The 13,141-nt window shown below is 38.3% G+C and overlaps 2 protein-coding genes across 6 annotated transcripts in view; both read left to right on the top strand.

The window, feature by feature from the left end:
* Window positions 1-13,141, top strand: part of LOC120773597 (carboxypeptidase D) — a 52,553-nt gene that overhangs the window by 35,882 nt on the left and 3,530 nt on the right. For 2 of the 5 annotated variants that reach the window (XM_040102592.1, XM_040102596.1), the window contains exons 3-9: window positions 5,916-6,162; window positions 6,913-7,245; window positions 7,302-7,489; window positions 9,193-9,234; window positions 9,385-9,680; window positions 9,742-9,918; window positions 11,078-11,170. In XM_040102592.1, coding sequence (XP_039958526.1) covers window positions 5,990-6,162; window positions 6,913-7,245; window positions 7,302-7,489; window positions 9,193-9,234; window positions 9,385-9,680; window positions 9,742-9,918; window positions 11,078-11,170 — 1,302 coding nt within the window. In that variant the 5' untranslated portion in view covers window positions 5,916-5,989. Of the gene's footprint in view, window positions 1-5,915; window positions 6,163-6,912; window positions 7,246-7,301; window positions 7,490-9,192; window positions 9,235-9,369; window positions 9,681-9,741; window positions 9,919-11,077; window positions 11,171-11,524; window positions 11,662-13,141 lie in introns of those variants that run through there. The other 3 variants (XM_040102595.1, XM_040102593.1, XM_040102594.1) reach the window with 3 other exon arrangements.
* Window positions 1,679-2,551, top strand: LOC120773600 (serine protease SP24D-like). Its single transcript, XM_040102598.1, has 2 exons — window positions 1,679-1,924; window positions 1,997-2,551. The coding sequence occupies exons 1-2, from the start codon at window positions 1,683-1,685 to the stop codon at window positions 2,526-2,528; spliced, it is 774 nt and encodes a 257-aa protein (XP_039958532.1). The 5' UTR covers window positions 1,679-1,682; the 3' UTR covers window positions 2,529-2,551.

Below are 13,141 nucleotides of genomic sequence, written 5' to 3'. Positions count from 1 at the left end.
CTTTGGTCTGTAAAACTTTGCGCACCCGAGTCACATTGTCGGTGTTTTTTGAAGTCGCAGATCTCCCAGCACGGTCTTCCTCAATGGCCTCCAAAAAGGCCTGGTTCCACCGAAACAGACCACTTCTTTCTAAAGGAACATCTGGGTAAGCCTGCTTGATCATATCAAACGTCTCTGTCGCAGATTTACCGAGTTTCACACAGAATTTAATTGCGTATCTATTCTGTAACGAACGTTTGTCCTGACTCTCCTGATGCTCGAAGTCAACTGACTAGCGGCCCTTTCGTTAGTTAAAAACGCCCGCTACCGAATCCAGTCGGTGCGCGAACGCTCCGAAATACAGTCGCGGGGGAAGAAAATGAGTTATATCACTTTCCGGACAAACCCTGTAAGTCCCTCCGTCATCGGGTCCAACAAATTGTTATGGAAGATTTTGCAGAAAGATCTTGGAGCAAAGTTTTAAAGAAGATCCGAACGAGTCCATACGTCTTACAGCTGTGCCCATCCTCTTTATGGAAGATTTTGTAGCAGGATATTGGTTTGCGAACTTACAAAATCCAACAAGTGCAAGAATTGAAACCGAACGACCATAAAGTGCGCGACATGTTCAGTGAATGGGGATCGAAAACGAGATGGCCACCGATCTTGACATTCACAAGAAAATTTCAATCAGCGACGAAGCTCACTTTCGAGTGTGAACGTTAATAAACAAAATTGTGGCATTTGGAGTGATGATAACCCACAAGTCATTGTTGATATTCCGTTACTACATCTTCGAAAAGCCATTGTGATTTATGGGCAGAGAGAAACATTGGTCCATATTTCTTCAAAAATGAAGCTGTAATGCCACCATTATGTTACAGCCAAAGGAGAATGCGATCATGGCTCATGTTTACTGACTTTGTCGTGCCTGAATAAGATGATATTGATGTGGATGACTTTTGGTTCCAACAAGACGGCGCTTTCTGCCATTCAGCCAAAGAAGCAATGAATTTATTGTAGGAACAGTTTGGTGAGCGCATTATCCGCGTCGTGGGCCCGTCGTATGGCCTTGAATATCATGCGAATTAAAGCCGATAGACTAAATTTTGTAGGGTTATGTTAAGTCGCTTTTGTACGCAGATAAGCCCGACACGATTTAACGCTAACATAAGGCTTCAATTGCTAAAAAGATGGTCGAAAATTAGCTAGATATTATTAGAGCCGGGAATATTACAACAACCTACTGAGAGTGCAGGATTTTAAAATTTTTTACAGCCAGTTTCCGGGAGACCTTCAGAAGCGTCTTTTACTATTACCATGCAATGTTAGGATTGCTGCCAAAAAATACTCGTTTATTTTAACAACTAAGTGTGATAGATTCCAGCTAACAAATAAAAAATAGTATTTTAAAAATTTTTATGTATCGGAATCTTTATGACGGTTTGAAAAATTATTTAACGATGGTTTATATTGAGCAATTTTAATCTTAAAAGACCTGCAAATCCATGTATACTACTACAAGTATATTACTGGTAAATACGGTCAAATTGATATCAGTGGGCAATTTAGATAGCTAATAATGGCATAATAAAAGCTTTCGCCTATAATCGCGAAAATTATGCTACATGTTATGGAATTTCATTAGATTTGGGTTAGAAATTTCAGTTGATTTTTAAACCTTCGCCGAGTTTGTTGCAATAATGCCGACACGCCACACTTCACTCGTAATCACCTGCCTTTTGGCACTTACCCTTATTAGCAGCAGCTACGCAGCTCCCAATGGGCGTATTGTTGGCGGAGCTGATGCAGATATTGGGCAATTCCCCCATCAAGTCTCACTACAACGGGAAGACGGTTCACACACCTGTGGCGGTTCGATCATTAGCGAAAACTATGTTATTACGGCGGCGCATTGTGTTGTCGTTGGTAATGGCATTGAACCGTAAGTTGACCTAATTCAATATAAAAAGCTACAGCTAGAAGAAGCTTAGTTAAACATTAATTTTTTATGCAGTTATCCAGCTAGATATTATCAAGTACGTGTGGGCAGTATCCAACGCACACTCGGTGGACAACTGTTGAAGTTGAAGCGCATCATCGTCCATAAAGGTTATGGTAATTTCCTGAATGACATAGCTCTCTTGGAATTGGAGAAACCATTGGTCTTCACCGAAAATATACAACCCATTGAGTTGGCCGAAGAGGAAGTACCCTCTGGTGAGGATGTTATCATCTCAGGTTGGGGACGTCTGTCCACGAGCGGTCCGATCCCTAATAGGATGCAGTGGAACACATTAACAGCACTGAACACCGAAGAGTGTGAGGAAGCAATACAGATGGGTGATGACTCTTTGATATGTTTGGCTCATAATCCTAATAATGGTGCTTGCTTTGGTGATTCTGGTGGTCCAGCTACATATAAGGGTAAATTGGTGGGTCTCTCCAATTTCGTGTACAACGGCTGTGGTAGTGAAAATCCCGACGGTTACACTAAGGTGGCTTATGCAGATCATCGTGAATGGATTCGAGAAAATGCGGGTGTATGAAATCAATGACTTTGTGAGAAATATGAGAAAAAAATGTTTTTAAATATTTAAAAAATAAAGTTTTATTTGAAATGTAACTTATATACCTTAAGAAACATCCCTTATTTAGATCTTTCGAATATGGTATATATTTAACAGAATAAAAAATAAGCATTCGAATTATAATCTTGGATTGAGATCGATACCAATAACCAAGGTTGCATAAGTTGACGAAAATACATACTTACGTTGAAATATTTTTAGTGCCGAAACTGAAATAGAAAGCGGAGAAGACGCAAATAAGATCACGGGACCAAAAAGTTAACTAAAAAAATGCCACATACAAGGAAAGCTGAAACAGAAACCATAAAGGTCAAAGCAGAAACACAACAGAACAGAGTAGAATAATAACAGAAATGTGTGCAACAAAAACAGAAACAGAATAAAAACTAAGAAAGAAAAAAAAAGAACAGAAAATTTAAAAATTTTTAATTGTTACAAATTTGAAGAATGTTAAACGTTTCTTTACTATTCCACTCACACAGTCAGGTTTTGCGAAATTAATTACTTACAAGGTTTTCCTTGGTAAACATTAGTAAAATGTTTATATTGAAAGAGATATCTTTAAAGCCTTATTCTTATATTTAATAGCTGTTTTTCCCCAAAAAAATACCTCAATATCGAGATTCTAATTTGGCTTGACCAAAACAGAAGCAGAAACAGAAACATAAATTATTTAATAATTGATTCAAAATTTACAATTATTCTTTACTTTTCCACTAAAAGCATTCGCAATACAAAATTTAAAGAAGCTAATTCCTTTTGAGGTATTCCAGATGGTAAACTTTAGTAAAAGATAGGTTTACATAGAGTGAGAAACCTTTAAAGTCAAAATCTACTATCAAATATCTTTTCTGAGTAGTAAGTCTCAATGGCGAGAAGCAAAGTTGGATTGGATTTGAGGGTCTTTATAATAATATAATAATAAATCGAAGATTAGAAGATGAATGTACCTAAAGAGACACCCAATAAAGACATCTTTAACAAACCTTCAACTATCTCTTAGCTACTTCGCGGATACAAATCCCATCTTCCTTATATATACATAAGATCATAAAATGATGATTACGTCAATAGACGTGTCATGACCTGCATATCCATTAACAATAAAAAGTCAATGCAAAAGTCTCCACTAAAGTCGTGTATCTTCTATTTACCTGTGAGGTGCAATACTCTGTTATGTGTACATATGTATGTATATGAATATTTTCTCATTGAAGCATTTTTTTCAATTTCGTATTTGTAAAGCCTCGTAATTATTTTATCAGCTCCGCTGCGCTTTACTCACTCTAGATAGCTGCAGACGCAATCAAAATCTGAACTCATCATATGCTAGAAAATTCGATTTCATTTATTACACAATTAGCATAGCGAAATGGAAAGTAAGAAAATTATGCAGCTACAAAGAAAAGTTATAACAGCGAACGTGTTCGTGATCATTCGTATGCACAGCTTATGTAATGATCTTGATCTTTTTGGATCTTTGCACTAATTGAAATGAGTTTCTGTTGCTGTTTAGAGATCCTGCTTAGCCTAGACACATACAATATAATAGATCGAAGTGGAAAGAGTAAAGAGGCGAGTAAAGATAATTAAAGTCTGCGAATTGTCAGTAGAAAGCCAAAGGTAATAGAGAAAACGACGTAAGTTTGCAGGAAAAAGAGGTATTACTTTAGACATATGTGCGATAATTATCCGATTTTAAACGAGATAAACGTATGTGGAAAGTATTGGTCTAAGATAGCAGTTGTGCGCATATAAAAAATTAAACTCTCATATTTAATATTGTTCAGTTTACGATATTATTAACAACCTCTTCCTCTCGTGCTTTCGATATTGTTACCTCGCTTAGCATACAGACTAACGTTTTTCTGAAATTTCTTCGAAGCTTAATGAATATTTAATATTTGTCCTGGAAAGACTTTCCAGTCAAAACCAGTAACGACAATATTTTTTAATAAGGTGATCTCTAGTCTTTTACGCAATTTGCTCGAAAGATCTACTACTGTAGCCAACGCAGTTTGAGAAACCGGTGGTTTATGAACATAATGCTGCTTTAACGGCTTATCCATCGATACACAGATTTTTTGGCTAGTAACCCAATCCAACGACGGTAACTTCAGCTCGTCTGAGTTTTCTTTGGCATTTATCCACTTGGGTTAAAGTTATTACTCATTGATGAAGTTCCATACAGTAGCAATTATAAAGGGTGATCCGAGTTCCCTTAAATTTTTAAAGAAAAACACGCAAACTTCAAATTCAATGGGGAAGGTTTATTATCATTTGAAAGAACATTTTTTTTTTATTATCTATTTCAAATGTTGGTCGTGGCTACGTGTCAGACGGTCCATCCGTTGAGTTCAAATTTCGATGAATCTACTGGTAACTGGCGAATGACATGCGTAATGTTTTGCTCCAACACCTGAATCGAAGAGAGATTACTATTACCGTAAAGATTTTACCTATCCCCACAGCAAATAGTCTAACGGTGTTATATCAACGACCCTGATGGCCAATCGACAGGCCCCAAACGTGAAATTATCTGCTCACCAAAGTGTTCTCGCAATAAATCCATTGAATGATGCGATGTGTCGGAAGTGGCGCCTTCTTGTTGAAACCAAATGTCGCCGAGATCACAAACTTCATTTTCAGGCATTAAATAGTCGGTTATCATGGCGCTATAATGGTCGCCATTGGCGGTTACGTTCTCGCCAGTATCATTTTTGAAGAAATATGGACCGATGATTCTCATAAACTAAACTAAACCGTTGGTTTTTATGGATAAAATGGCAGCTCTTGGATCTCTTTGGGTTGCTCTCTGTCCCAAATGCGGCAATTTTGTTTGTTTACATACCAATTGAACCAGAAATCTCTGAACAAAATTTGGCTCTAAAACGTCGGATCTTCTTGGCACTTTTCAAGAGCCCATAGAGCAAATGGATGTTGCTTGGGAAGGTCGAACGACTTCAGTTCAGTTCGACGGAAAAAGCGCCAAGTCGTTCCAAACGTCACGTTGTCAAAAAAAAGCTATTGAAAAAAGTACCTCTTCTTCTTATTTCCAACCCAATCCCGTCTAAGTCGGAAATTACCTAAGTCCCGTAACGATTATATCCGCCAGTCGAGGGTCATTTTCAATTCAGAAACGGCTTATTTTATTTATTATTGTTTCAAAACCTTAAAGTAATCATTCCAATTTCTATATGACTGGAGCTCAATTCACTTGTTCTAAGAGCGAACCTCGATTTCAATTGTGTTTGAATGTTGACAATTTTTAAACTGGATATTCCCAACCTTTAACCCTTTTATTAGATTGATTTTTTTATTAAATAAGTTTCCTTCCTTTTTCAGCATTCGTTTGACATTCTGTGGAGCTTCTTCAATAGACTTTTCGTGCAGATTGGTGTTAGCTGGCATCAAACAATATGATTCTGCGGACCGCGTATATTTGCATATTCCTCCTTTACTCCTATCATTGCCTAGCACAATCCACAAATGAGCTTGATGCAGCACTGCCCGAACCACGTGCTTACATACCCGATTCCCAGTATTTGGACTTTGTCTACCATGATCATGATGAGTTGACAAGATTTCTGAGGTAAGTCTAAGCCTATAAATACCTAAATTGATATCGTGAAATAATGTTTAAAAAACTGCTACTACTCACCTCATTCGGGTAGGTTTATAAACGTTAGTAAAACTTCAAAGGTTTGCAACGATTTCATGAAAGTAGTATTATAACTATAGGTAGTCTAATATATTTTACAAAAATTTTCTTCATCTTGACCAGACGAGAACAGTAAGAGAGATTGACAAGTGACGGAAATTTTTTGCTAGCGGACTTTGGTTAAGTCTCAATTTTAGGTTAGATTACGTCTTTAGACTCCAGAACCCAACACATTTGTAATCGACCTGTACTTCAATCAACTCTTACGACCAGAGCACTTTCTACCAAATACAGAAAGAACAGTTTGAGGCCCATAATCGTTCTAGCAGTGATCACCTCGGAGTCTGAGATATTTTCTTTACTATCTGCGGCAGTACAAAATCGGTCTCTTGCAAGCTATAGACAGCGGACTCGTGTAATTTTTAATAAACTTCGAATCTGAATTTATTACTTTCTCCTAACACCCTTTATAATGGACTTAGCTCAAAGTATTGATAAGTGAATACCAATAATACTCAACGACTGAAGATCCCCAACGACTGAAGATCCTCAACTTCAAGAATTTTATTACTCACCTCTTTCTAACTTCCGTTACATACAAATCTCCGCAAAACTAGAGAAAAAGTGCAGACCTGAATGATTACTCATTCTTCTAACCTCACACACTTTTTGCACTTTCAGAGCGACAAGCGCCCGCTATCCCAACCTAACAGCACTTTACTCTATTGGCAAATCGATACAGGGGCGAGATCTCTGGGTTATGGTGGTATCTTCCTCACCCTACGAACATATGATCGGTAAACCGGATGTGAAATATGTGGGCAATATCCATGGCAATGAGCCGGTGGGTCGTGAGTTGCTGCTGCATCTCATACAGTATTTTGTGACGAGCTATAATACCGATCAGTATGTGAAATGGCTGCTGGACAATACACGCATACACATCATGCCGTCAATGAATCCGGATGGATTTGCGGTTTCTAAGGAGGGCGCCTGTGATGGCGGCCAGGGCAGGTGAGCACCACCAGTAATAGTTGTTGCTATTATGATTCAATATTATAACTTTTCAGGTATAACGCCCGAGGTTTCGATTTGAATCGCAACTTCCCTGACTACTTTAAGCAAAATAATAAACGTGGACAGCCCGAAACTGATGCAGTAAAGGATTGGATATCGAAAATACAATTTGTCTTGAGTGGCAGTTTGCATGGCGGCGCTTTAGTGGCGAGCTACCCCTATGACAACACGCCAAACTCTAGTAAGTATATAACAAGTTCGCTATTTTTGCGGGGTTAACGAATAGAAAATTACTGAAAATGTATAGTGACTTCGAAATACAAGCTTTGAACTTCTTTTTTTAGAAATAGGATTAGATTAAGGAACACAAATTACCCACTTTGACACATAGAAGATTAACAGAGACCCAACTAAATTGTTTTATTGAGGCTTTTAAATCATCGCTAGGAGAAAAAATCCGAATGCCGGTTTCAGAAGTAGTTTGTATTAGAACTTCACTTTTTATGATTTGTGGCATTAATCCTTTTGAGAATAACTCTGTGACATAGCCCTATGAACTACTTTCTTCTTCCTTACTGGCGTAGACACGATTTACGCGGTTATAGCCGAGTTAACAACAGCGCGCCAGTCGTTTCTTCTTTTCGCTACGTGGCGCCAATTGGATATTCCAAGCATAGCCAGATCCTTCTCCACCTGGTCCTTCCAACGGAGTGCAGGTCTTCCTCTTCCTCTGCTTCTTCCGGCGGGTACTGCGTCGAATACTTTCAGAGCTGGAGTGTTTTCGTCTATCCGGATGACATGACCTAGCCAGCGTAGCCGCTGTCTTCTAATTCAATGTCGTCGTATATCTCATACAGCTCCATACATATTTCCGGCCCGGCGAAGTTGTTTAGCCTCAACCCATTTGGGAATGTTTCATCGTGGAGGCTGAATTTACCGACCGTTGTGCCAAAGATACCTTCTTTGCCCATCCTGGCGTTAAAGTCGTCAAGCACGATTTTGCGGGTAGCGGGGGCAACTCTCATAGGTGCGCTCCAAGCGCTCATATAAGACATATTTGGTCACATCGTCCTTCTCTTCCGTCGTGGCATGGGCGCAAATCAGCGATATGTTGAATAACTTCGCTTTTTTTCCGGGGACTTCAACCAGCTGGGCAGCGGTACCTTCCCAATTAAAGGACCGGACATTCCAGGTGCATGCCCTTAAATCATAGTCCTTATTGTCTTTGCTGTGGTCGTCATCAAAATGAAGATTTCTCTTCCGACGCTGTTGCTTCCTTTTCATTGGGGACGTTTTTACGTGGCGGGTCCTAAATCCAGCGCACAACACTAGGGTTGGATGGTTCGCCTTCCCACTTTAGTTTGCCTTCAAACGGATGTTCTTTGATTACCCAGAGGATACTTAGTCTAAGACCGGAAGTCTGGAGTTACTCCGTAGTGAATGGAAATCAGAGAACTTTCCTCACTTGCGTAAACTTCTACATATGACTCCATCCTCCCAGAATCAACTGACGTTGGAGTTGAATCTAACAGCTCAAAATGTTTTACTTAAACTCGACAAGAGTAAGCTGAACAATTCTTGGATCTATGCAAACCAATTCACTCGTCCTGGCTTGCAACCCGTTAGAACGAATTATTTATAGGAAGCATAAAACCAGCGAAGAGGAACTTTAAGGCTTTTTCCTTGAAGAACTTTGTATTTAGACCCAAATGTAAATAAGTCAATCTCACTAATCGATAGTACCCTGAACTCAACGAAAATCCAAAAACTGCATTCCTGGTCATCGCAATATCCGTATAATGTATAATATCACTACATCGCACTCATCCTCTCTTGTCACCACATCACTTATAATTGGCACATTTACATATTTGTATATTTTAAATTTTACCGATCAATAAATTTGTATTACCAACTTCCTTTCCTATTCCCTACCAACAACATGGCTGCTCAAAGGAATTTGTCGATCGTCGGCTTTGTGCGCGAGTGAGTAGCTCTCAGTTCCAATTTGCGAGCGGTTATTCTCAAATTTAATCATATAATGACCCATTAAAAACTATACAAATACAAAAATGTTCAACAATTTTTCTCTCTTTTGCACCTTTTCCTTAACACCAACATGTCCCCTGGGCGTAGTGTTCCAAACGTACTCGGCAGCCCCGTCACTCACACCGGACGATGACATCTTCAAGCATTTATCACTCGTCTATGCGAAGAATCACGCGAAAATGTCACGTGGTGTGGCTTGTAAATCGGCTACACCCGCCTTTGAGAATGGCATTACGAATGGCGCTGCCTGGTATCCACTCACCGGTGGCATGCAGGATTACAACTACGTTTGGTACGGTTGCATGGAGGTAACGCTGGAAATCTCATGCTGTAAATATCCACCTGCGTATGAATTGAAAAAATACTGGGAGGATAATCAATTGGTGAGTAGGAATTTAAGAGTACATAAATATAAATAAAAACATAAATTTTTAAACTCCGCAGTCCATGATCAAATTTTTGGCTGAGGCTCATCGTGGTGTGCAAGGATTCGTGTTGGATCCCACAGGTACGCCTATTGAACGTGCCTCGCTGAAGATTAAGGGACGTGATGTTGGTTTCCAGACGACAAAGCATGGCGAGTTCTGGAGAATATTGCTGCCCGGTTACTATAAATTAGAGGTGAGTAAGCTACGAGTTGCCATATTCCTTCGGATATATTGAAGGAATATATGGAATAGTACATTTATTTGTAACAGTGAGAAGAACTGTTAAACCAAGTAGTGTTAGTTTAGTTCTATCGATATCGAGCTCTGGATATAGTAAGTCAGTAAAGCTCCTTTGTCTCGTCATTCGAGGGTGGTTCGTTAAGTACTTCCACTTAAGAATTGCTGCCGAGTACATTCGGTGACGACTATATCCATTTTAGTCGAATCCGAATCAGAGTTTTATTTTGATCTTCTGTAGATTCGGGCGTATCCGAGAATTCGGAAAAAGGAAAAAAGAGTTTGGTCTTTGATTATTCCCGCCCCAGTGTACCGAAAACAGCTACCACAGGATAGCATAAAAAAGAGCACGATCTCGTAACCAGCTTCAAAGAAGACGAAGATCTTCCTATCCGACGGAAAGGGGATAGCCACCGTTTTGTGGAACTCACAAGGTACAGGGTTTGTCTTGAAGGTAATATGATTTTCTTCCGCCGCGACTTTACTTCGGAGCATGCGCGGACAGACGCGTTATATAGGCTAGCTAACGAACGAGCGGCTGGTCAGTCAGCACCTGGAGAGTCAGGACAAATATTTTCGCGCGACGTGTTTCTGTGAGTGGTGCAGCGTTCGTTAGAGCAGAAGTACGCGATTAAATTCTGTGTGAAACTCGCGACTGAGAAGTTTGATATGATCAAACCTTGCCATAGCAAAAAGTGGTGGGTTTCGGTAGCACCAGGCATTTTTGGAGGGCATGGAAGAGGTCGCTGATGAATGATCCAAAGTAAAAACGATGATGATTGTATTTTTTGACATAAACGGCATCGTCCACCATGAATTTGTTCCTCCTGGACAAACCGTCAATGCCAAGTTTTACGTGGAAGTCCTCAAGAGACTCATACGAAGAGTCAGTCGGGTTCGACGAGACATCGCAGTCCTATTACTTTTCGGACAAACCCTGTATCAAGCTATGCTTTGAAATAAGTCAGAATTTTTTCAAAATTTTGCATTTTTGTTTGATGTTTCAAGCACTGATCGGGCCGTCTTCGTACTTTAAAATCCTCTAAGATATCGTAAACATATAACACAACTCCCGTTATTATATGTATTTCTGCTTCACACATTTTATTACCTAGGTCTTTGCCGAGGGCTACGCACCACGTGAGGTGGAATTCATTGTTGTCGAACAACATCCAACCCTGCTAAATGTCTCATTGACCCCCTCAAAGGTGAGTGAACATTCGTTTTTTTTTTTTTCTATATATTTTTCTATGCCCATAAATTATATTTTTATACTTAGTAAATGTAATAAATATCTATATTGAATATAACCGCTGAAAACTAGCAAAAAAGGCAACTGCATGCTGCACTTAAGTAAATATATATATATAGTCATACTTGTATATAATTATATTCATTTTTATCGTATTTAACTACACTATAATGTGGCAACAATATTTTTCCCTTTTTTTATATATTTATTCCACTCCTCTTATGTATTTCTTGAACACTGTTGAATTTCACAATAATTAATATTATTATTGGTTTTCGGGATTTATTTTTGAAATATATTGCGTTTTCAGCTACTTGCTTCTTCACCACCAACAATAACAACAACTGCGAGATATGATTTAACAACAATTTGGGGCACTAGTAGTGGTGATAAGGATAGAATAATATTTCCTATTAATTAATTACGTTTTAAGCTTTAGATAGAAGAGTGCGGGTAAAAATTTTTGAAAAAAATTAAATTTATTTTTCTTGTTAAATCTTCGGTGTAACTAAAAGTGTAAATAAATATTTTTTAAGGTTGAAGAAAACTTATTTTTATACTAAGCTAATCTAGAATTACTATATGAGTTCGTACATTTTAGTCTTCAAGTATTATCAAATGCACAATTTCCAAGCAAATAGCAACCTGCGGTGGGTCTAGCCTAGTAATCCTAGTAGCCTAGTAATCTTCTGATCTAGCACTACTACTGATGTGAGCATTACTGTGAACTCAAAGCAGAATGTCTAGTTTTTTGTTCCCTAACCACGTTTAAATTGACCTTTCTATACGTTGTGACAAAAAAGTACACGGAAACTGTAAATAAAATGCAAAATATTTAATTAATCATCAATATTTTTTTGTTGCTTTCAAAGTAATCCCCACCAGATGTAATACACTTATGCCAAGGATATTCGATCGATTAGAAACAGGTTCCACCTAACGGCAATTTCAGTTTGGGGAACAAGAAAAAATCACACGGAGCCAATTCAGGTGAATACGGTGGTTGATCGATGGTTTTCATAGCGCTTTTGGCTTTAAATTCAGTCAAAATCGTTGCTCGGTGCGATGGTGCATTATCCATAATCCGGCTCTCCGGAACAAATTCATGATGCATCAAACCACGAATATCGAAAAAAATAATGGGCATCACCTTGATTTTTCAATTATAATGCTCTCCATCAATGTGGAATTGGTATTGGCACGATCAAGCATGTCCAAAGAATATTCTCTTTGAAAAAAAATCAGCTTTGTCGAGCAAAATATCCACCAAAATCATTCGAACGAACTCGTGAGAGATGCCAAGCTCTATTGCCATTTCTCCAACACTTGCTTGACGATTTTCAAGCACCATGTCCTTCACTTTTTTATAGTTTTCATCATTTGAAGAGGTCGTCGAGAACGAGGCTTGTCTTCAAGAATCTCTCAATCGTTTTTGAAGGTTTTATACCACTCGTAGGCTTGTGTTTTTGATATAACTTTGATATAACTTTTTTGATATAATATCCGAGGAATTTAATTATATTTTCCTGGTGCTTTTTTGTCACAATCTATATACACAATTGCAAAAACTTTTACGATATGTCGATATCTACAATTTTGGGAGTAACTGATCCCATATATGGCATTCTTTAAAAATGAGAAACGCTTTATGTAATTTTATATTTTCGAAAATGTTTGATTCCGAGAAAACGATCAAGAAAAGCATTGTTGGAAACAATAGAATGAACTGTAGAAATGTAGCATAACTTTGGGAACCAATTTTATTTAATTGATAACACTCACAGACATACTATATGAACTTAGAATTGAGAAAATCACGAGGGTTTTTTTTTAGACGTGTGGTTTTCAATGAGGCAATCCTTTTTCGAAATTGGTCTTTTTGTCAGCTGTTCCTTGATTTATACAGACTTACTCAGGAACAACGTTT

Source organism: Bactrocera tryoni, chromosome 4, assembly GCF_016617805.1.
Source record: "Bactrocera tryoni isolate S06 chromosome 4, CSIRO_BtryS06_freeze2, whole genome shotgun sequence".
Classification (NCBI taxonomy): Eukaryota; Metazoa; Arthropoda; class Insecta; order Diptera; family Tephritidae; genus Bactrocera; species Bactrocera tryoni.
Note: the sequence above shows the minus strand (reverse complement) of the source record. Positions and strands in the feature narration are given on the sequence as shown.